This window comes from Nicotiana sylvestris, chromosome 3 (assembly GCF_000393655.2).
Source record: "Nicotiana sylvestris chromosome 3, ASM39365v2, whole genome shotgun sequence".
NCBI classification, from domain to species: Eukaryota; Viridiplantae; Streptophyta; class Magnoliopsida; order Solanales; family Solanaceae; genus Nicotiana; species Nicotiana sylvestris.
Window position 1 is genome coordinate 34528864 of NC_091059.1, and position 25520 is coordinate 34554383.

At 38.2% G+C, this 25520-nt stretch overlaps 1 protein-coding gene across 1 annotated transcript; it reads left to right on the forward strand.

Annotated features, from left to right (window-relative positions):
- Positions 1-9364: 9364 nt before the first annotated feature.
- LOC138887224 (uncharacterized) lies at positions 9365-24549 on the forward strand. Its single transcript, XM_070168948.1, has 3 exons — positions 9365-9664; positions 21708-21770; positions 24484-24549. Exons 1-3 carry the CDS (start codon positions 9365-9367, stop codon positions 24547-24549), a joined length of 429 nt encoding a protein of 142 aa, XP_070025049.1.
- The last annotated feature ends 971 nt before the right edge of the window (positions 24550-25520 follow it).

Below are 25520 nucleotides of genomic sequence, written 5' to 3' on the forward strand. Positions count from 1 at the left end.
ATGTTTGGGCCTGAGGCCGTAGTTTATGCTTTATGCATTTTTGGGCCTAAGGCTGTAGTTATATATACATATACTTGGGCTTGAGGTCATAGCTTGTGCACATATATACTGGGCTCAAGGCTGTAGCTTATTCAGATAAACATGTTGTTCATTATTCAGAAGAGGGAGTATTCATATCCTTACTTCCTTTGTTCAGTTCAATTATTAGTTATTATTTCAGTTATAAGTTATCATTTTAGTTACCAGTTATTAATTTAGTTATAAGTTATCCTTTCATTTTCAGTTTCAATAGTTGTCATTTCAATTATCAATTCTCAGTTATTAGCTTAGTTTCAGTTCAGCATTTATAAATCTTTCTTGTAGTTGCTTTACATACCAGTGAAATTCAAATGTATTGATGTCCCTTTTTCTCGGGGCTTGCATCTCACGATCCCGGTAATGATTTACAAGTTGATGATTCAGAGCTCTAGGATTCTCGTACCAGCTATTTGGTGATCCCCAGTTCTTTTTGGGCATTATCATTACCTTACAATATTCAGTATTTTCAGACAGCCAGTGTATTTCAGTACTTCATTAGAGGCTTCATAGACTATAGTAATAGTTAGACAGAGTCACAAGCTTTTTGTGTTAAGCAATGTTGACTACAAACATGTTTCAGACTTGTATTAATGTTTTCACACTTTGATTTTAATCATTCAGACTTTTAGTTTATCAGCATGTGTTAGTTTATTTTCCGCATTTAGTATGTTATGATATCACATGTTGATTTAGCCAGCCAGTTGGTTCACTCGGTCACATGTAGTCATGCTCTGAGTTCTGTGTTACGTCCAGGCCCAGATTCATGGCGTGACAAAGCTTGGTATCAGAGCCACTAGGTTCAAGAGTCTTAGGGAGTCTATGAAGTTGTGTCCAGTAGTGTATCCTTTATATCTGTGTTCCGGCTACTCATATAAACAGTTAACTACCAAGACATTCAGGATTGTCTCACTTCCTTCTACTATAGATCGTGCCATGAAGCTTATAGCAATAGTTAACCTTCTCTTCCTATCGAATTCCAAACGTATTGGATGCCCAAGCGACGCACAGGAGAAACCTAAGGTTCTAGAGAGGACGATTGCCCATTGGGGTATATTTATGGCGTGCAGGTTGGTAACAAATGAGATTTGAGGGTATATTGAAAGTGGGATGCTACATATGGTAGTACATATTATATCATAACCTAATCAGAAAGTACAAAAGCAATTATCATGTTTTATTGTTATCAGTTTATCTCAGTTACCAGTTAGCGGCCTTTCAGCTAGAAAGTTTATGGTTATTCAATATGCCAGTATTCAATTATATGTTTAACAAATATCCAATTTTTAGTGTATCAAAATTTTTGGAGACTTGTGAGTATACAGTAATGCATATGGATGCTCAAAGAATATGTAAGTAACAGCGATTATAGCGAAATCTTAGCATGTTCTAGGGATTAAGACCCAAGATTGTGTGGCAGTGTATCCGTATGTCAGACCCTATGGTGTAACAGGTTAAGAATTCAACCGTAGCGGGCATAGAATTGATCATTATAGTTTTGGACAGAAAAGAGCCTAAGGAAAATATAGCTAAGAATAATATGATGTACAAAATGAGAATCAAGAGAGGCGACATTGAATTTTAGGGAATGATTTTAAGTTGTTAGATTTATTCAAATCAGAACTAGAAAGTACCATGTTTAGTGAATTTGTATACGAAGTGGCTATTATTGTGAGATAAAAATATGACAGTTCCCCTTCACATGATGTGACTATGTGTTTAGGCTGAAGGTTTATAATCTGATATGATTTTGAATTATATAGAAAGTTAGGGGTTAGATATCCCAATTTTGTTTAAGACAAATGAAATTTCTCTAAGTGTGATCCATGTGCATGGTTCAAAAAGAATGATAGTGTATGGCAAAAGAATATGGTCGGATAGTGAGGGAAGTTACAAATAAGCTTATGTTTCACTTTAGTTATTCAAAGCAGAGCAAGAAAACATGATGCTAGCAAGTGATTAGTAAAAAAATAGTAAATAAGTTTTGAATAAATACAGTGAATTAGCAATTTTAGTAGAGCTAGTAAAGGTAAGATTTGATTTACTTAGTAAAGTTAACACTAGTGAGTGGCTAACAGTTTGAAACACCGAACGCATGTTAGAAAACAAAGAGTTTAAGTTAAACCCGAAGTATAGTGGCAGGGAAAAAAGTCAGCTAACAGTGAGAGAGCAAGCTATAGAAGAATAGCGTTTAGGAATTATCGAAATGTGGTTTCTCCAATACTAACGGTGTGAGCAGAGTTAAATTATTAAGATTATGTATGATAGTTGTGAAAATATTATGTAACGATCCGACCGGTCGTTTTGAGAAATTTCACTTTGCTCACCAGTTCTCGGGCATGATTAGCCTCGTATGATGTATTATGACTTATGCAAAACGTCGGTTTTGGTTTTTAGGATAACCAGAATAGATTTGGAAGAACAATTCTCAACTTGAAGCTTTAAGTTGAAAGGTTTGACCAAGTTTTGATTTTTTAGTATATGATCTCGGATTTGTATTTTTATGATTATGTTATCTCTACTAGGTGATCTGGGACTTAAGAGCATGATCCGAATGTGTTTTGGAGGTCCGTGGAAGATTTAGGCTTGAATTGGAGAAATTGGAAATTTGGCATTTTCCGGTCGGCATTGGAAATTTTGATATCGGGGTTGGAATAGAATTTCGGAAGTTGGAGTAGGTCCGTTGTATAATTTGGGATGTGTGTGCAAAATTTCAGGTCATTTAGACGAAGTTTGATAGACTTTTTGATCGAATTCGAAATTCAGAAGTTTTGAAAGATTGAAAGATGATTATTTAATGGAACTTTGGTGGTTGGGTGTGGATGGATGGTCATATATGTGATGTTGGAAGTTATAAATTGGTTAATCATGATGGTAGGATAAATTGTTGATGAATGGTGGTAGTTAGATGAACTAATTATATGGTTATGAGATGTAGAGATTTATGACTACAAGGTGTTTGATAATATGCCTAAATGGCTTAAGTTATGGAATTTGTTACTAATATTGGGTTCCATTGGATGTTGCTATTATAGATTGAAGGTTCTTAGTATTGTGGATCATTTTAGTATTACTAAGGGGCGAAATTGAGGTATGTGAGGCTAACTATCTTTACGTTTGGGAATGTCTATGATTCTCCCTACGTCCCATTCATTATGACTATTACTAGTTTCCTCAGAAAGTGATTATGCCTTAGTTCCATGAATAGTCGTAGAACTTCTATTCTCTAGCTTCGTAACTCATTCATGACTTTCATTCTAAACGTTGTAAAACCAGTGCATAATCAATATAGACTTGGGTTTGATGCTCATGAGTCTCAGTGTAGATTACTCAGCATGTCATAAACAGTTGAAGTTTCAATTTTCACAATCAATTCATAAATACATGTCAGTCTAGCTCTATTCAGCATTTACGTATCATGTAACTCAGTATGGTTCAGTATTTCAGCATCATGTATTTCAATATGATTCTCAGTTCCTAAATGTTGAACACCTGTATTTGGGCCTGAGGTCGTAGTTTATATGCTTTATGCATACTTGGGCCTGAGGCCGTAGTTTATGTTATATGCATGTTTGGGCCTGAGGCCGTAGTTATGTATACGTATACTTTGGCCTGAAGCCGTAGCTTGTGCACATATATATTGGGCCTGAGGCCGTATCTTATTAAGATAAACATGTTGTTCATCATTCAAAAGAGGGAGTATTCATATCCTTACTTTCTTTGTTCAGTTCAGTTATTAGTTATCATTTCAGTTATTAGTTATCATTTCAGTTACCAGTTATCAGTTCAGTCATCAGTTACCAGTTAATATTTCAATTTCAGTTTCAATAGTTATCATTTTAGTTATTAATTATCAATTCTCAATTATCAGCTTAGTTTCAATTTCAGCATTTATAATTCTTTCTTTTAGTTGCTTTACATACCAGTGCAATTCAAATGTACTAACGTCCCTTTTTCCCGGAGCTTGCATCTCATGATGCAGGTAATGATTTACAGGTTGATGATTTAGAGCACTAGAATTCTCGTACCAGCAATTTGGTGATCCCTAGTTCTTTCGGGGAATTATTGTTACTTTAAAGTTTTCAGTGTCTTTAAATAGTCAGTGTATTTCAGTACTTCATTAGAGGCTTCATAGACTATAGTAACAGATAGACAGAGTCACAAGCTTTTTGTGTTAAGTAATATTGACAACAGACATGTTTCAGACTTGTATTAGTGTTTCCACACTTTAAGTTTTATTATTCAAACATTCAATATATCATCATGTGTTAGTTTATCTTCCGCATTTAGTATGTTATGATATCACATGTTGATTCAACCAGCTAGTTGGTTCGCTCGGTCACATGTAGTCAGGCACCGAGTACCGTGTTACGTCCAGGCCCAAGTTCGGGGCGTGGCAAACAAGGTGGGCTAAAACGCAGGTAGGTTTTTCGGAAAATGATTTTTAAAACTAAATATTAGGCTCCCGTGATGATATAAGGAAAGATTGTGATTGAAATTGTGAAAAGTGAATACCAGGCGGTACCACGATTGTGGTTCTTGTTGTGCATTTCATATTGAAACGAGTTATAGGTTGAATAGTTATTGTTGCTTTTATTCTTCCTTGTCTTACCAATTTTGTCCATATTTGACTATTATAGCTCTCATTATTTTCTTCCTTCTTGTTAGTTGTATGCTTACAATTCAGTCATTAGTCTACGTTATTAACCCGCTTTGTTATCATTTATTTCTTCTCTCTTCATTACTTCTCATTACTATATTTTTGCTCTGTTATTCATGCTCTATTAGGTGTCTTGACTTGGCCTCATCATTACTCTACCAAGGTTAGGCTTAATACTTATTGGGTACCATATGATGTACTCATACTACGCTCTGCACTTCTTTTACGTATATTCAGGTACGTTTGTCCGTGATGGACGTTAGTTCTTGATTTAGCCGTTTCCCGGAGACTTTAAGGTATACCTATTTGGCGGTCGCTGGTCTCCGACTTACCTTCCATTATCCTTTCAATATTATTGTTTCCTTTATTAGACAATGTTGTAGTAGGTGTTTTGGAACATTCCATAGAGCTTATGACTCAACATCTCCGGGGTTGGAGTATTGTAGCTGTGATTCAGTTTTTATGATATTTATGAGACTTATTATTTTATATCCTATTTCTAGATTTTATTTTTGCCATATTCGCCCGTTTCTTAGGCTTACCTAGTCTTAGAGCACTACATCCTAAGGAGGAATATTAGGATAGTGACAAGTTGGTATCAGAGCGCTAGGTTCATAGGTGTTACGTGTCATAAGCAGGTTTAGTAGAGTCTTGCGGATAGGTACAGAGATGTCTGTACTTATATTCGAGAGGCTATAGAACTATTAGAAAAATTTCCACTTCTTTGATTCCCTATCTTGCGAATTGGTTGACTTCAAAATCTAAATCTTTGACTTTCTATTCTCTCACATATGGTGAGGACACGCACCGCTGGATCCTACGATCAGACACCCACGCCCCCTGATAGATCCATGAGAGGCGGGGGCCAGGGCAGAGACCGAGGAGGGTACAACCTCCATTAGCTCTAGTTGGGGTACAGGCACCCGAGGCACCTATTGTCACCCATGCACTTCAGGAGACCTTAGCACAGTTCCTGAGCATGTTAGATACTCTAGCTCAGGTGGGGTTGATTCCACTTGCACTAGAGACATCTCAGATTGGGGGAGGAGCTTAGACCCCCGCGGCTTGTACTCCAAAGCAGCGGGTCCATGTCGATCAGGTCCTAGAGGTTATGCCAGTATAGCCTATTATTCTAGCTCAGCCTGAGGTTGGGGCAATGGCATATGAGGAGGAACAGTTTAGACTTGAGAGGTTTAAGAAGTATCATCCTCCTACTTACAGTGACCTAGCATTAGAATGTGCAGGGTTTTCTAGAGAAGTGCCACCATATTCTCTGCACCATGGGTATTGTGGAGACGAGTAGAGTTGCTTTTACTACATTCTAGCTATCAGCAGCAGTGTATCAGAGGAGGCAGGCTTATAAGGAGGGTACCCCAGCCCATGCAGCTTCACTCATATGTATTCAATTTTCAGAGATATTCTTGAGAGAGTTTATTCACAGACCCTTCGGGATGCATGGCGTGCGGAGTTTGAGAAGTTGTGCCAGGGTACTATAATAGTATTTGAGTATGCTATTAGATTTAGTGAGTTGTCCAGACATGAACCTGCCTTGGTTTTCATGGTTAGAGAGCGAGTCCATCGATTCATCGAGGTGCTTAACTATGGTATAAGATTCATCATGGCTCGAAAGTTAGAGATAGATACTCCGTACCAGCAGGTGGTAATATCACGTGGCGGTTGGAGGGTGTGCGGGGCCGTGATAAAAAGGACAGGGAGGCCAAAGGGCCTCAAGATTCTAGAGGATATAGCGGTGCTCGTGCCCCAGGTATAGCCCATCATGGTAGAGGCTGTGTGAGCATTCCAGTTCATTCAACACTTCCAGCTTCTAGTGGAGCTCCGGCTATCCCGAGATCCCAGGTTGTCCACTTTGCTCAATCACTTGTTAGTGCACCCCCTACACGGGGTCCCTTTAGTGTTCAGTCTAGCCGACCAGGTCCGAGCCAGTTTCAACAGCCACGCCCACCGAGAGCTACTTCGAGTATGGTGACACCATACATATAGTGAGGGACTATCTTAGACTTAGGAGAGGTGCACCTCTACAGACTATTCAGGCTCCAAAGATTCAGCCAAGGCCACAAACTTCACAGGCCATGGTTACTGCCCCAATTAATGGTTCACCTACATAACCAGCTAGGGGTGTGGGTCAAGCATTTAGAGGTCGTCCTAGAAGGGGAGGTCAGGCTAGATTCTATCCTGGCAGAAAAGAGGCGGTGGAATCAGACGCAGTTATCACAGGTATGATTCTAGTTTATCATAGGGATGCATCAGTCTTATTTGATCCACGATCAACTTATTCATATATTTCATCCTACTTTTCTCTATATTTGGATATATCTCGTGATTCTTTGAGTTCTCCTCTTTATGTGTCCACGCCTGTAGGAGATTTCTGTTGTTGTGGACCAGGTGCACCGATCATGTTTTGTTGTTATTGGTGGTTTTGAGACCAAAGTTGATCTATTGTTGCTAAATATGGTAGACTTTGGTGTTATCTTGCGCATGGACTGGTTGTTGCCCTATCATGCTATTATGAATTGTCACGCCAAGACTGTGATACTGGCTATGCCAGATTTGTCACAATTAGAGTGGAGGGGTACATTGGACTATGTTCCTAGCAGGGTTGTGTCCTTTCTAAAGGCCCAACGGATGGTTAAGAATGGGTGTGATGCATATATTTCCTTTGTGAGAGATGTTAGTGCTGATACTCCTACCGTTGAGTCGGTTCCGGTAGTGAGGGATTTCTCAGATGTATTTCCAGCAGACTTTCCTGACATGTCGCCAGTAGAGATATCGACTTCGGTATTGACTTATTGCCGGGCACTTAGCCCATTTCTATCTCACCCTACCGTATGATACCAGTGGAGTTGAAGGAGTTGAAGGAGCAATTACAAGAATTGCTTGATAAAGGTTTCATTCGACCTAGTATTTTGTTGTAGGGTGCTCCGGTTCTATTTATGAAGAAGAAGGATCATTCTTTGCACATATGTGTTGATTATCGGCAGTTGAACAAGGTTACAGTAAGAACAGGTACCAATTGCAACGCATTGATGACTTATTTGATCAGTTACAAGCTGCCAAAGTGTTCTCGAAGATTGATTTGCGGTCAGGGTAACATCAACTAAAGATTTCGGATTCAGATATGCCGAAGACAAGCTTCAGGACTCAGTATGGTCACTAGAGTTCCTTGTGATGTCATTTGGGCTGACCAATGCCCCAACAGCTTCTATGCACTTGATGAACAGTATATTCTAGCCATATCTCGACTCATTCGTCATTGTATTTATTGACTACATCTTGGTGTGTTCTCGCAATCTAGAGGATTATGACTGAGGATCATGCTGTAGACTATGAGATAGAAGAAGTTATATGCAAAATTGTCAAAGTGTGAATTTTGGCTTGATTCGATGGTCATGTGGTGACGAGTGAGGGGATCAAAGTAAACCCAAAAAAGATTAAAGCAGTTCAGAGTTGGCCCAGACCATCTTCAGCTACTGAGATTCGAAGTTTTCTTGGTTTGGCCTGGTATTACCACTATTTCATAGAGGGTTTCTCATCATTTTTTGCACCTATGACTAGATTGACCCACAAAGGGTACTATGTTCGTATGGTCTGAAGAGTATGAGGCGAGCTTCCAAAAGCTCATGACTGCTTTGATTACAGCCCCGTTATTAGTGTTGCCTATTAGTTCAGGTTCTTACACTACATATTGTGATGCGTCACATGTTGGGCTTGGCCCGGTGTTGATGCAAGATGGTAGGGTGATTGCTTACACGTCTTGGCAGCTAAAGGTTCATGAGAAGAATTATCCACTGCATGACTTGAAATTGGCAGCTAATGTTCATGCATTGAAGTTTTGGACTCATTATCTGTACGGTGTCCCTTGTGAGGTCTACAGCGACCACCGGAGTCTCCACCATCTATTCAAACAGAAAGATCTTAACTTGTGGAAGCGGATATGGTTAGAGTTTCTTAAAGACTATGATATCACTATTTTATATCATCCCATGAAGGCCAACGTGGTGGCCGATGCATTGAGTCGAAAGACGTAGAGTATGGGTAGTTTGGCACATCTACCGACAGTTGAGATTGGGTAGTTTGGCATATCTACTAGCCATTGATATTCAGGCCTTGACCAATCAGTTTTTTAGATTGGATGTTTCGGAGCCCAGTTGAGTTATTGCTTGTGTGGTTTCTTGGTCTACTTTATATGGTCCCCATTTTCTTGTCCTTAAGGACACGATACATCACGGCAATGCCCAAGGAGTTTACTATTGGAGATGATGGGGTGTTGCGGATGTAGGGTTGGTTATGTGTGCCCAATGTGGATGGGGTTTATTGGGATCAGTTTTTGTCGCTTGCAGAGTTTGCCTACAACAACAGCTACCAATCGATTATTTAGATGGCTTCTTATGAGGCCCTATATGGGAGACGGTGTCGTTCTCCAGTTGGTTGGTTTGAGTCGGGTAAGGCTAGATTGTTGGGCATAGATTTTGTTCGAGATGCCTTGGAGAAGGTCAAGTTGATACAAGATCGGCTTCGTACAGCTCAGTCTAGACAAAAACATTATGCCGATCAGAGAGTTCGTGATGTTGCATTCATGTTTGCAGAGAGGTTTTTTCTTCGGTTTCATCCATGAAGAGTGTAATAAGGTTTGGGAAGAAAGGCACATTGAGCCCTAGGTATATCAGTCCTTTTGAGATCCATGAGACAGTGGGGGAGGTGGCCTACAAGCTTGCATTGCCACCTATATTATCTACAATTTATCTAGTGTTCCATGTTTCTATGCTACGGAAGTATTATGGTGATCCGTCTCATGTTTTAGACTTCAAATCAGTCCAATTAAACAAGGACTTGACTTATATTAAGGATCCAGTGGCTATCTTGAACAGACAGGCCCGAAAGTTAAGATCAAAGAACATTGCTTCAGTGAAGGTTCAATAGAGGGGTCATCCAGTTGAGGAGGCGACATGGGAGATAGAGCAAGACATGTGGAGTCATTATCCTCACATTTTCAGAACTTCAGGTATGTCTCTATGCACATTCGAGGACGAACACTTATTTTAAGAGGGGAAAAATATAACGACCCGACCGGTCATTTTATGTATTTGTGCCTTGTTTCCCCTTTTGATGCTTCACACATGTGTGTTTATGGTTTTATGATTTACGAGGTTGGATGGTTTTTCTCCGGGAATATTTCAGGTTGATTTAGACCCTTTGATTCTTGGCTTAAAAGCCTAAGTTTTTAATGTTGACCAATAGTGGACTTTTGTAAAAACGACCCCGGAATGGTATTGTTATGGATCTGATAGTTTCGTATCATTATTTTTGACTAGATGTATTCCCGGAACTAAATTCGAAAGTCTGTAGGTTGATTTGTGTTTTTTTTCCAAAATTGGCAATTTGAAGTTTAGAAGTTTGACCGTAAGTTGACTTTTGGCTGTTGGGCTCGTATTTTGGTTTTGGGACTTGGAATGGGTCTGTTATGCTGTTTTAGAACTAATCTGCAAAATTTGGTACCATTTGGAGTTGATTTGATAGGATTCGGACATTTAGATGCAACTAGAGGTTCTTGAACCTTACTTTGAAATTCATGCATTTTAGTGTCAGGTTTGTATCTCTAAATGTTATTTTCATGTTATGATGGTAAGAGCGAGTTCGTATGATATTTTTAGACTTGTATGGATGTTTGGTTTGGAGCCTCGGGGGCTCAGATGAGTTTCGAACATGATTCAGAATAGTTTAAACTGAAAATGAAATTTGTTGATGTGCTGGTGCTCTGGTATCGCAATTGCGAGCACCAGCCTTGCAATCGCGAAGGTGACAGGGGTTGTTTGATGTCGCAATTGCGACTTACCTCCTTACAATTGCAAAGTCAGCATGCCTGGGGCTTGGGTCGCATTTGCGACCACTTGGCCGCTTTTGCAAGGGTGTCCAGCTTCGCAATTGTGAAGCCTTTGTCACAATTGCATCATTTGTTGAAGCTGTCAGGGTTCGCAAATGCGATCCCTGGTAAGTAATTGCGAGGGTTCACAAATGCGACATCTGCAACTGCCTATAAAGGCTGAAAAGTCGGGATTTAGTCTCATTTCTCACATGTTAGAACCTAGACTCGATAGGAAGCGATTTGGAGAGGAAATTTTCATCTACAAACATTAGCTAAGTTATTCTTATCAATTTCCAACTATATTTCATTAATATATCGTAGATTAAACATCAAATTCATGTGAATCAAAGAGAAAATTTGTGAAATTTTGCTTAAGTTTTGGAAAATGAGAATTTGAGTTTTGAAAGTTGATTGTAACTCGAATTTGAAAACTAATCTAATATATGGACTCGTGGGGTTATGGGTAGTATTCTTGGATTCGGGTTTTGACCGGAAAATACTGGGGTTAACTTTTGTTGATTTTTTGGGAATTTTGTAAAGATCAAAGGTTTATTTATTGTAGTTGTTTTTCCTTGCATTGTTTGATGATATTAAGTCAAGTTTGGTTAGTTTGAGTTGTGAGGTGGAGAAATTTAGGGGAAGAGCTATTTTCGAGGGTTGAGTTGGCATAATTGAGGTAAGTATCTTGCCTAACTTTGTAGGGGGGGACCACCACTTAGGAATTGGTTTGTTTGTTCTAATTGGGTTATGTGAAAGCCGTGTACGTAAGGTGACGAGTGGGTACACGAGCTATATTTGGTATTTGACCAGTTTAAGCTATTTAGACTCTTTCCGCACTTTTAATTGAATTGTCTTAATATGTTATATTTTTCATTAATTATCCACCATTTCATGTACTAATCTACCCTTACATGCTTTATTTGACATTGTTAACACTTTTTTCACCTCTTACTTGCTAATATGATGATCCGAAGGGTCATCTTGTATTTTAGAATTCGAATCTGGGTACTGAGGCCTTGAAAACCTCATTTTCTTTCTCCTCAATTTGCATGCGCAGGTCGGGTGCATTTTCGGAAAGCTTCTATGTGAAATTTAAGAAAAATATTGAATTTGGCCTTCAATATTGATTAAAGTTGACTTCGTCCAATATTTTTGGTAAACGAATCCGGACTCGTGATTTGACAGTCCCCTAGGGTCCGTAGTAAAATATGGGACTTGGACGTATGCTCGGAATCGAATTCTGAGGTCCCTAGCCCGAGAAAAGAATTTTTAAAGAAAATTATTTGCTGGAAAATATAAGGACTTTTGGAAATGAAATGGTGTGTGATCTTGATGGTATCGGTCCCGTATTTTGGTTCCGGAGTTCGGTACAGGTTTAATATAATATTTAAGTTGTATCTGTGAAATTTGGTAAGAATTGGAGTTGATTTGATGTGATTCGAACATCCGGTTGTGAAAATAGTAAATTTGAAGTGTTCTTGAGGAAAATCATGAGTTTGAGGTTAAATTCATAGTTGTTGATGTTATTTTGATGATTTGATCGTACGAGCAAGTCCGTATGGTATTTTTAGACTTGTGATATTTGATTTGGAGCCCCGAGGGCTTGGGTGAGTTTTGGATAGGCCACAGAGTGATTAGAACTTAGGAATACTCAGTTGTGCATCTGGAGTTTTGCACAGGCCTCTGATCTCGCAAATGCGAGATCAGGCTTCGCAAATGCGAAGTCTGCTGGCCTGGGAAATGCGGCAATATTGTTGCAAATGTGAAGAAGGCCTGGGAAGACCAACCTCGCAAATGCGAAACATTGGCCGGAATTGAGAAGGCCCCAGAGGATGCAGATGCGACATATTTGTCGCAAATGCGAAGGTAGCAGAAATTCAACTTGCGAATCCCTGATCGCAATTACGATAACTGCAACCTGTTAAGTGAGATTTTAGACGGAATTTTCACTTCTTTCTTCAAACTTTCAAAACCTAAACTCCAAAGGGCGATTTTCTTAGAGAAAGTTCTTCCCCAAATTATAGGTAAATGAATCTTAACTCTTTTTCTTTAACCCATTTCATCTTTTTACATGATTTCACTTCAAAATCTAGGGTTTTTCATGGGAAATTGGGTGTTCTTCGGTAGAAATTAGGATTTTTGAATTTTAGGGATTTGGACCTCAATTTGAGGTCGGATTTTAAAACCAATTGCATATTTGAGTTCGTTGGTGAACGCGTAATCAGGTTTTGGTTCGAACTTCGAGTTTTGACTAAGCGAGTCCGGGGTCGATTTTTGACTTTTTGGGGAAAATATTGGGAAATCTATATTCATGCTTTAGAATTGGTTTATTTAGCATTTATTGATGTTATTATGTGAATTATGACTAGATTCAAGTGGATTGGAAGTGGAACCGAGAGGTAAAGCAGTAATTGAGGCTTGATTTTGTTCGTGGAATTGAGGTAAGTGTTTGGTCTAACCTTAGCTTGAGGGAATATGTGTTGTGGTCTTATTTGCTATGTGTTAGTGTTGAGTACAACGTATAGGTATGATGAAGAGTATCTATATATTGGTGTCGAGCATGCCCGTGAGTCTTATACCATGATTGTTGTGACTCTTATTATATACCGTCCAAGCTTAAATTGATGATTATCAATGTTCAACAAGACTTATGATAATTTTTTTGGTAATTGACCGTTGTTGAGTATTGGCTCAAGTTGAGATGTATTTTGTGAAGTAACTGTTGGAACGAGATTGGTTATAGCTGAATCCATTGCCGGGATGAATTTGTTTCTATTGTTGATTCCCTTGCTAGGATGCATTGTGTCTATTGTTTGGGTGAGGAAGCATGTAAAGCACGAAGGGTTATCCCGTGCATAATATTGTGAGTGGGTGTTAATGCACGAAGGGTGATGCCATGCAGATATTGTGAATGTTAATGCACGAAGGGTGATATCGTGTCGATATTGTGAGTGTTAATGCACTGTGCCATGATTATGAGAGTTAATGCACGAAGGGTGATGGCGTGCCGATATTGTGAGTGTTAATGCACCGTGCCATGATTATGAGAGTTAATGCATGAAGGGTGATGCCGTGCCATTTCTGTTGTTTCTTATGGTGAGAACGAGAGTAAAAGCATGAAGGGTGATGCCATGAACGTGTTACTGTTTCATTATTCTTGTTGATACAAATATGGTGTTTATTATGTTAGAATTTGATATTCCCCGCAACATGTTCCCCTTCCCATCTTTATCTGTTATTTTCTATTATTATTGTTCTGTCCATATATGATTTAATTGCATAGGTTTATATGATTGTCGTGTCCTAGCCTCGTCACTACTTCGCCGAGGTTAGGCTCGACATTTACCAGTACATGGGGTCGGTTGTACTGATACTACACTCTACACTTTTTGTGCAGATTTCGGTGCCGGACCTTGTGAGTAGCTTGAGGATGCTGCCTTCAGTCCAATGAGATCAAGGTAGACCTGCTGGCGTTCGCAGAGCCTGAAGTCCCCTTTCCCCGCTTTAGTTTCTTCTATCTCTTCTATTTCGAGAATAGTTGTACTTTTTTCAGACTTATATTTGTAGTAAATCTTAGTCGTTCGTGGATTGTGACACCAGATCTATGGGGTAGTTATGTACTTGAGTTGTGGAACTATTATATCATTTCCATTTCTTCATTATCTTGTTTTAACTAATACATGTTCATGTTTGAACTAATAATAATGGTAATAAAATTGTAACTGTCGGCTAGCCTAGCTTTCACGAGTAGGCGCCATCACGATTTTTGAAGGTGGGAAATCCGAGTTGTAACAGCTAATTTGCTCTTATATGCTTTAGTTAAATTTATTGCCTTCCTTATATTTTGTTACGTCTTTAAATTTTTTAATTACTTTTAATTGAAGTTGTTATTTTGTGAAACATCTTATTGTTGAATTATTGGTGTTGAAGTTGAGAAATGTCGTTATCACAATGAGGCAATGTTGTAAATTATTGAGATGTCTTTCTTGTTGAGCTATTCACTTTTATTTTGTTATTGTTGAGATTTTTGTACACATTGTGGTTGATCCATGGGCTATTTGTTATGGAAATATTGATATTGTTGATTCTTTTGGCAAGTTATGGCATGTGGCACTTGTAGTGCGATATGTTGTGATATTCATATGCATGTGGTGGTATAAGGCTTGGGGTTGATACACATGAAGTGAGATAAGGTGGGATTGATACATATGTTGCTAGTAGGGGAACTACTTGACGCCACGCGATATGATAAGATGGGCTAAAATGTGGGTAGCTATTTCGAGAAAAATGATTTTTAAAACTAAATGTAAGGCTCCTACGGTAATGTAAGGAAAGATTGTGATTGAAATTGTAGAAAGTGAATATGAGGCGGTACTTTGGTTGTGATTCTTGTTGTGCATTTCATATTGAAATGAGTTATTGGTTGAACAATTCTTGTTGCTTTTAGTCTTCCTTGTCTTATCAGATTTGTTCGTATTTTACTATTGTAGTTCTCATTAGTTGCTTCCTTCTTGTTATCTTTATGCTTACAATTCTATCATTAGTCTACGATATTAACCCGCTTCGTTATCATTTATTTCTTCGCTTTTCATTACTTCTTGTTATTATATATTTGCTCTGTTATTCATGCCCTAGTAGGTGTCTTGACCTGGGCTCGTTACTACTCTATCGAGGTTAGGTTTGATACTTTCTGGGTACTGTTGTGGTGTACTCATACTATGCTTCTTCACATCTTTTGTGCAGATCTAGATACGTATGCATGTGTTGGTCATTAGTGCTCGATTTGTAGTTGTTTCCCGGTGACTTCAAGATATACCTGTTCGGCGTCCGCTGGTCTCGGAGTCACCTTCTGTTATCCTTTCACTATTGTTGTTTCTTTTGTTAGATAGTGTTGTAGTAGGTATTTTGGAACATTCTATAGAGCTTATGACTCAGTCTTGCCGGGTTTTTGGAGTATTGTAGTTGTAATTCACTTTTTGAGATATTTATGAGACTTATTGGTTTATATCCTGCTTCTAGCCTTTATTTCTATCACATTATCTTGTTTTTAGAGTTACCTAATCTTAGAGACTAGGTGTCATCATGACATCCTAAGGAGAAAAATTGGGGTCGTGACAGATGTAGTGATATGATATTACTACATTGAAAAATATACAAGTCCACATTTAGAAGACATGTCAGCAACGATCAAGGATTCTAAAAAAGGACATGCCAAGATTCAAGACATGCATCGGTCAAAGCATTAATGAAAGAAATTCTCTTGGGTTATGTAGTAGCCAGAACTAGTTGAAAAGCCTATAAAAAGGAACTATATAGAAAGAAAAGCATGCAGCCTTCTATACAATTATCTATTCAACTACAAGTCTTTTATTCTACTCTTAACAAATACTGTAATTTAATTTTAGTAGATTTACTGTGTACACAAAAGAGTGAAGAGAGATAGAAAAATGTTGGAGAGGCAGTGTGCCTGAGAGGTCGTGTCATTGTTCATTTCTTTGGTGAGCGAGTAAATACAAAAGGGTCGTCATTGGTGAGCGAGTAATAACCAACCTTTTTCATTGTTGGTGAGTGTGTTAAAACCAACCTTTGTTCGTTGTTGGTGAACGAGTGAAAACCAACCTTGTAAGCATTGGTGGTGAATGTTGAAAAACACATAAGTTGTACGCAACTCAAATAACAAAGAGCTAAAGAGATAACCTTCTTGCAATCCAAGAGGACTGGATCAGGATACCACATTGGTTCCAAACCAGTATAAAACTTCTGGTGTCATTTACTTTATTACTCCCATATAAAATTCATCATTAGTAATATCATTGGCCCTTACCAATATTGTTTCTTAGAGAATAAGCGGACTCCTGAAAATGCCATTGTGATTTAAAAAATTATTTCACTTTAATAAGATGAAAGGCATTAAAGGAAACATGATTATTAAGATAGACCTTGAAAATGTTTTAGCGGATTGAAATACTCTTTCATCTATAGTATATTAAGGTTTTTAAACTTCTCAGGAAATTTAAGTAACCTTATCATGTCTTGCATTATAACCTCCTCCATTTTCATTTTCGTAAATGATACCAGAATAGATTCTTCTACCCTACTAGGGGCATTAGACTGGGAAACCTATATATATATATGACTCCCTGCATCTTGATACCAAGAACTGGACTCCGGATATTATCTCTAGTGGAGGCACCAAGTCATCACACTTATTTTTCGTGAATGATCTCACCCTTATGGATAGAGCCGACACCAATAGTAGCAATATCATTCATAGGGTATTGTCCAACTTCTGTTCTAATTCTGGCAGAAATTTAATCTTCAGAAGTCCAAGGTCATATTTTCAAATAATTGTGGTGCAATGACCAAAATTCGATTACTACAGCTCTTGACATCAAAGTCAGTGAACACTTCAGGAAATATCTAGGATTTCCTATCACTAATAGAAAATCTAGACCAAGAGGATTTCCAAAACATTATTGACAGTGAGACAATGTTTGGCCAACTAGAAAATCTCCCTACTTACTGGGTGTGTTTGGTATGAAGGAAAATAATTTCTGAAAAATATTTTCAAATTTATTCATGTTTGGTTGGCTTAAATGTTTTGAAAAATATTTTCCACATAAACTCATTTTTTATTTTTTCCCTATCAAGAGAAGGGAAAATATTTTCCAAAATCTTTTTCAACCTTCCACACCCTATTCTCCATCCCCACCAACTCACCCCCACACCCCACCCCACCCCACCTCACCCCCACCCTAAATAAACCCCCACCCTCGCCCCCCACCTCCACCCTAAATGAAAAATATTATTAATTATGATGAGCCAAAATGTTATCACTTATTTTAAAATAAATTATGTGTTTCGAGGCTTTAAAACCTCCCTTTTATCCCATCTCTTCGGTCATGTATCCGGAAAGCCATTAGGTGAAAATCTGTGAGAAATGGTGAATTTTGCTTTTAAAATAAATTTAGGTTAACTTCGGTTAACATTTTGGGTAAAAGGACCCGAACCAGTGATTTGACAGTCTCGGAGGGTCCGTAGAAAAAATGGGACTTGGGCATATGCCCGGAATCGATTTCCGAGGTTCCAAGCTCGAGAAATTAATTTTTAAAGAAAAATGTTTTCTAGAATATATATATGAGTTTTTGGAAATGAAACATGTTTGAATTTGATGGTATTGGGCTAGTATTTTGATTTCGGAGCCCGGTATAGGTCTTATATATGATTTAAGTTGAGCCGGTGAAATTTGGTAAGAAACGGAGGTCATATGACGTGTTTCGGAACCTTAGTTGTAAAATTTGAAACTTTGAAAGTTCTTGAGATTTTCTTTGATTTTGATGCTAATTCATAGTTGTTGATGTTATTTTGACGATTTGATTGCACGAGCAAGTCCGTATGATGTTTTTAAGTTAGTGTGCATGTTTGGTTTGGAGCCCCGAAGGCTCGGGTGAGTTTTGAATAGGCCACGGAGTGAAATTGGACTTAGGAGAATTTCTGGTGTGTTGTACGTTTGTAGCAGGCCTCTGATATGTGAGATCAGGCATCGCAAATGTGATGAAAGCAAGGTTCGCAAATGCGAAGAACCCCAGGCCAGCTCTATCTCGCATTTGCGAGGTACCCTTCGCAAATGCGAAGTTTTCCGTTAAAGCCAGAGGTCGCAAATGTGACCCATGTATCACAAATCCGATGTCGCAAATGCGACATATCCTTCGCATTTGCGATGTAAGCAGGTTCCTTAAGGGTTCACAATTGCAAACCCTGGTCGCAATTGCGACATCTGCAACATGCTAAATCATAACTTAGACGCATTGCAGCCATCTTTCAACTCTTTTCAAAACCTAAACACCTTTGGGCGATTTTTCAAGGACAAGTACTCTTCCAAATCGATTGCAAGTCATTTCTAACTCGTTTTCATTAATCTTTAACATCTTTTCACATGATTTCAACTCAAAATCAAAGGTTTTGATGGGGAAAGTTGGGTGTTTTGGGTGGAACTTAGGTTTTTCAAATTTTGGGGATTTGGACCTCGATTTGAAGCCCGATTTCAAAATAAATTATATATTTGGGTTCGTGGGTGAATGGGTAATCGGTTTTTTGTTCGAACCTCGAATTTTGACCATGTGGGCCCGGGGTCGATTTTTGACTTTTTGGGAAAACTCTAGAAAACCTATTTTCATGCATTGGAATTGATTCATTTATTATTTATTGATATAGTTAAGTAACTTGTGGCTAGATATGAGCGAATTGGTGGTGGAATCAAGAGGTAAAGTAGTAGTTGAGTCTTGAATTGTGTTTGTGGCATCGAGGTAAGCGTTTGGTCTAACCTTAGCTATAGGGATTAGGAGTCATGTCTTATTTGCTATGTGTTAATTGTTGAGTACGACGTATAGGCATGGTGACGAGTATCTATACGTTGGTGTCAAGCATGCCCGTGAGTCTTATACCATGATTAATGTGACTCCGTTTTGTATTGTTCATGCATTATGTGATAATTTCTATTATTGAACAAGGCTTGTGAAAGTAATATTGGTAATTGAACATTGAAGAGCGTTGGCTCAAGTTGTAAGTTGATTTGTGAAATTATTATTGGCAATTGAACATTTTAGAGCATTGGCTCAAGTTGTGAATTGAGTTGTGAAGTAACCGTGAAAAGAGAAGAGGATTATGATATTATCTCCCTTGCCAGGATGTCGTTGTTTTTAATATTATCTTCCTTGTCGGGATATTATTGCTTTTGATATTGCTTTCCTTACCAGGATATGATTGTTATACTATTGTTCCCTTGCCGGGATTTTATTGTGATTATATTGATTCCCTTGCTGTTATTGCTTTGTGATTGTTGTTTGGGTAAGGAAGAGTGCTAAAGCACGAAGGGTGATGCCGCGCATGATATTTGTGTGAGAGTGTTAATGCACGAAGGGTGATGCCATGCCGCACGATGTACCATTCCGTGCTTTTATACGAGTGATAATGCACGAAGGATCATTCTGTGCCATGATTATGTGAGGTAAAAGCACGAAGGGTAATGTCGTGCCGATTATATTAATTCTTATGGTGAGGACGTGAGTAAAAGCACGAAGGGTGATGTCGTGCACTTGTCTTGATTTTCCCGATACTTGCTGATAATTGAGTTATGGTGTTCTTTACGTTTATTTACTGATTCTCTGTCGTTGCTTGATTTTATTGTGATGTTATTGATTCCCTTGCCCAAATTGCTTTGTGATTGTTGTTTGGGTGAGGAAGAGCGGAAAGCACGAAGGGTGATGCCGTGTATTGTTTTGGTGAGAGAGTGTTAAAACACGAAGGGTGATGTCGTGCATGTTATTGTGAGAGAGTGTTAAAGCACAAAGGGTGATGACGTGCACTTGTCTTTGATTTTCCTAATTTTTATTAATGACTGAGTTACGGCTTCTCTACATTTAACTGTTGGTTTTCTGTTGATACTTATTGTACCCCGCAACATGATTCTCCCTTCCTTTCTTCAATTGAACTTTGAAGATCCTTATATTTATCTGTTGTTTTTCTGTTATTATTCGATGTCCTCGCAACATGTTTCTGTAATGGCTCATTTTAATATTGTACGTTTAAGTCATTAGCCAAAAAAAAGGATAAAATAAAACAAAAATAAAAGGGCCGAAGCCCAAAGAGATAAATACCGTAGGGCATCATATAGAAGGAGAGAATTAAGAGATTCTTTGAAATCTCAAAGGATCTAGAATTACGGAGGGGAGAACGAAGCACTAAAGCTCCTGCAAGCAAACAAAAGGGAGAAACTAACAAATACTCAGAAAGCTATTATCGTGACTTTCATATTCAGGTATTAAGACGTTTATTAATACATATTTTTATGTATATCTATGTCATGGAATTGAAAAGACATCTCATTATTAAGCATGAAGTGATAATAATTAGGCGGCACAATGATTAAGTAATAATAAATAGATTATTTTATTATAATAAAATAGTTGGACATTATATCAAATGTGAATTCGTCCAGAATATGCACCTGGAATCCATTGAGACTTTAATATTAATATTACATCTACAGTTTCAAATCTTTGTCTTTGAATTTAGATAGATTTTGACTTTTACTCTGGTCATTTTTATTACTGGAATCCGAGTCCTAATTTATAGAAATTTAATTGAATAATTAAGTTAGATGGGATATTATTAATCTTTCTCCTTAATTCATGATTTAAGGAGTGAGATATCAATACTTAGCTCTAAGATTGAAAGCTATGGATATTCAGTTTGACCCATTAAGTGACATCGGTTATCAATATGTTGTATAGATTGAGGCCATTGAAGGCCATTTGGTCGGTGCTCTAGACATTGCAAGGTTGGAAAACATGTGATTAGCGAGGTAAATGAGACTTTAAGTTTTGATACTTGCTTTTTCTAAAACCCGTTTTGAAAGTGTATTTTCTCTGCCTGGTCCATGTGTTGGGACAAACGTGTACTTGGCAGATTCGGTGGTCTTAGACTAGCTGCAAATATATTATTTTATGAAAAAATATATTATTTTATAAGTTGTTTGATAATGAGATACGGTTGTGCGCCCTGATATTAAATTTGATATGGCTGTGCGCCATGATATTGAGTTTGATACGGCTGTGCGCCATGATATTAAGTTTGATACGGTTGTGCGCCATGATATTAAGTTTTATACGGCTATGCGCCATGATATTAAGTTTTATATGGCTGTGCGCCATGATGTTGAGTTTGATACGGCTGTGCGCCATGATGTTGGGGCATTGTGTATGCCTTTGTACATCACCCGAGCATTGTGTATGCTCTATTACATATTTGAGGCATTGTGGTGCTATTGTGGATTCGTAAGTGTGTTGGTAAATTTCTTTCGCTGCAATTATGATAAGTCCTTAGTGGGTATCCTTGTTGGTCAATTCTTAATAACTCTATTGATACACATATATTGAGTTATTGTATAATTATCATATTTACTATATTATCCGTATTTCAGTGTGTTTGTATTTTCTAATACTTGTCCCAGAGGTATTTAAAGTGACGGGTCGAGGATCTTACTGGGTTATATTTACGTATAACTCACTCCTTAACTGCATCTCTATGCAGATACCGTTGCGGGAGATAGAGCTAGTGGCTGACGAGTTTGTTCGAGTGGATCCTATTGCTGAGGTGAGCCACTGCATTGTTCGTGGAGGCTTTCGTTTCAGACTTACCTAGTTCGTGTTAGTTTTTTTTTTCTTTGGGGTTTGCAAACCCGTCAATAAACCTCATATTACTCTGTTAGATGCTCCATGGTCTTAGTGTGTGATTTGGGCTAGAGTTTTATTAATTGAGTGATTGTTGGTTTTTCTATCAATTGACTAAGGTATTGGCGATAATTATTTCCTCTTTAATTATTAATAATACTATTAGGTCTGTATTTTTCTCCCAGTATTTGTGTAAATGGTTAAACATTAAAGAAAGGGATTCGCCTTGCAGGTGGTGTTAGTTGGGTGTCAGTCACGTCTAGGGGGTAGTTTAGGACGTGACAGCTTCCCCCTCCCATCCTTAACTATACATTCCTGCTTTTATTTTTTGTTGTATGTGATTTAACTGCACAAGTTTATTGGTAGTCCAGTCATAGCCTCGTCACTACTTCGCCGAGGTTAGTCTAGGCACTTACCAGCACATGTGGTCGGTTGTGCTGATACTACACTCTGCACTGTGTGCATATCTCAGTACTGGAGCTTACGGATCTTAGCTTTGGGCGGCTTCCTTCAGTCCATTCGGAGATCCTAGGTAGTCCTGCAGGCATCCGCATGCCTTGGCATCTCCTTCTATCCTTTCATTTTGTTTCTTTTATGTATTTCAGAGACAGTGTTGTAATAAGTCTTTCGGACCTTGTTTGTAGAACTCTTAGGTAGTCTGTGAAATTATGACACCAGTCTTGGATAGTGTATGTAGAGATTGGTGCTGACATCTTTATTAAAATATTACATATCGGTCTTTTGCTTATTAAATTCCGCTGATTATATAATGTTGGTTCTTACTTGTTAAAGGATTAAAATTGGGAAAAATGTAAATAATTCAAACGGTTGGCTTGCCTAGCTTTCACTAGCAAGTGTCATCACGACTCCCGAGGGCGGAAAATCCGGGTCGTGACATTAATAGTACTATCTTTTCATGTTATAGATAGATTTTTTTTCATTTCAACAAATGAGTATTTTATTTTCATTATATAGAAAAGTATTTTTTTTATTTTATTTTAACAAAAAAAATATTTTTATTTAAACAAAAAAAAAATTCTTTTCTTGATGTAGGAAAAGCAAAAAATATTTTCTACTCTCTAACTAAACACTAGAAAATATTTTCAAAAAAAGTTTTTTACTCACCAACCAAATAAAGAAAAAATAAGTGATAAAATCACTCATTTTCTATAAAAATACCTTTTAGGAAAATATTTTTCGTTCGTACCAAACACATTCACTATGATTGGTCGAATTCCACACTCGTCAAATCTACTCTAAATAGTATAGTATGCCAAACAATGTGATGCAATATCTAAAACTCCCCAAAAAGTGTTGTCTACTATTAAATGTATCCAGCATAACTTCATCTGGGTTAGTACAGACAAAAAATCCAAACTCCACTCTTAAATTGGAAAATTATCATTTTCCCAAACGATAAAGGTGGCCTAGCTATTATCACTGTGGAACACAAGAATCTTTCAAGATGTCCTAGGTATTATCCCTATGAAGCATATATAAGAATCTTTCTCTCTTGGCTAGTCTTGCTCGGAAAATATCAATAATCCACAGAAACTAGATACCCACATTAATAAATATACTAGGATCAACAGTAACGGTCACGGACCTACAATGGCGAACGAGTCAAATATATAAAGGTAAAAACGTCCTCACCGGTTCGGAGATTAGCAACAACAATATTATTTGGAAGGTCGGAGATGGTAACCATATTTGTATACGGTGAAATCAGGTGTCCCGATATAGTAGATTCAAGCCGTTGCACTGAGGGTTGAAGTTCAATAAAGACCACGCCCGGGCTCGAAGGCAGAATAAGAGGCTCGAAGGCCTAGGTGTTCAAGAAATATCAGAGTCAAGTATGACCGATTCTGAGATAATGCCGTTGTGAGTTTGTTACAGAAGGACAAGATTCCCGCCACGTTCCCAAGATCATGGCGTAAATTTCGGAATAAATTTGTAGGAAATAGTACAAATTCGTAACAGACGGTTATACAGCTGTCCCAATAAGATTCTTTACTGTAAATGGAAATGTACCTTATTTAGGGCTCTCCTCCTATATAAAGGGGACCCAAAACATTTGTAAAGATCATCTAATCATTGGAAAAGAATATACTATCTTACTTTTTCGCTCATTGTTCATCATAATTGTCCTTTAGCTTTATTATTCTCACTTTATTGCTCTAGCCTGCCTCGAGGTTACTGGGCTCGAGGTCGAAACTGACATATCTACTGGTTTGGTCTTACTTATTTTCTTCATCTATACTTCATATTTCTTGATTATTAATTGGTATTGAACTGATTCACGAATCTTTAAAACCACAAATCAAATTTAATTGTTACTCGTATTTTTGAGGTAAACAGTTTGGTGCCCACCGTGGGGCTAAAGATAATAGTGATTATTTCATTATTGATTCTCATATCACACGTTATTTTTATACTTTTTCTTGTCAAGATTTTTTGATTCTCAGGTTGAAACATGTCTAGCTCGCAAAACGCACCTATTCATGACAACGAAGGTCTTGGATTTCATAGAAAAAGCAACAATATAGGGGTCGGTGTGCCACCAATAAACCCTTGGAATGTGCCAAATATGGAACACGTTGATGTTAGTTCATGCATTGATCTAAACGCGGATTTAGGCACAAACCCCAGAGGGAGTGTACGCAGGGAAGCCCAATCCGGTGGCCAAGAAGCACAAGGAATAGGAGATGGGGGAGTCAGCCTCCAAGCGATATTCGAGATTATGCAAGCTCAATAGATTGCCATCGCTCAACTTCAAAGTCAGAATAAAACATCGAGTATAGCTGAACCAGAAAACATGACTCGACGTGCTGAACCGGCGTCGGAGAGCTCAAACGAAAATGGCTCAGGGACTGACCCCACCATTATGAGAATGCTCAAAGAGCTCACCAAGAGGATGGAGTCTGGAAAAAAATTGCAGACAATGACAAAAAAGGTGGAGACTTATAGCTTCCGTGTTGATCAAATACCGGGGGCACCCCCGGTCTTGAAAGGCTTGGATGCCAAAAATTTCATACAGAAGTCGTTCCCACCGAGTGCAGCTCTGATGTCCATCCCCAAGAAGTTCTATATGCCTAATATACCAAAATATAACGGGACAACCAAACCCAACGAGCATATTACTTCATACACTTGTGGGATCAAAGGAAACGACTTGAATGACGATGAAATAGAATCAATGTTATAGAAAAAGTTTGGGGAAACATTGTCGAAAGGAGCCATGATTTGGTATCACAACTTGCCCCCAAACTCTATCGATTCATTTTCTATGTTAGCGGACACCTTCGTGAAAGCACACGCCAGGGCCACAAAAGTGGCGACGAGGAAAACGGATGTTTTCAAGATAAAATAGAGGAACGATGAGATGTTGAGGGAGTTCATATCTAGGTTTCAGATGGAGCAAATGGAACTACCGCTGGTCTGGGATGACTAGGCAGTACAAGTTTTTTTGCAGGGTTTGAATGAAAGGAGTTCGATTACGTCTCGAAAATTAAAGCAGAATCTGATCGAGTACCTAGCTGTGACATGGTCGGACGTACATAACCATTACCAATCGAAGATTAGGGACGAGGACGACCAGTTGGGAGCCCCTTCAGGCTCAGTTCATCCTAACAGGTTGGCAGCTAAGCCCCTGAGGGATACAAACAGGGAATCA

Excerpts from the sequence above, each read along its gene's own strand:
- LOC138887224 (XM_070168948.1), top strand. The coding sequence starts at position 9,365 with ATGAAGAGTGTAATAAGGTTTGGGAAGAAAGGCACATTGAGCCCTAGG. Across the intron at positions 9,665-21,707 it reads AGAACATTGCTTCAGTGAAG|ATACCGTTGCGGGAGATAGA; the intron begins GTTCAATAGAGG and ends ATCTCTATGCAG. Across the intron at positions 21,771-24,483 it reads GAGTGGATCCTATTGCTGAG|GCACAAACCCCAGAGGGAGT; the intron begins GTGAGCCACTGC and ends ACGCGGATTTAG.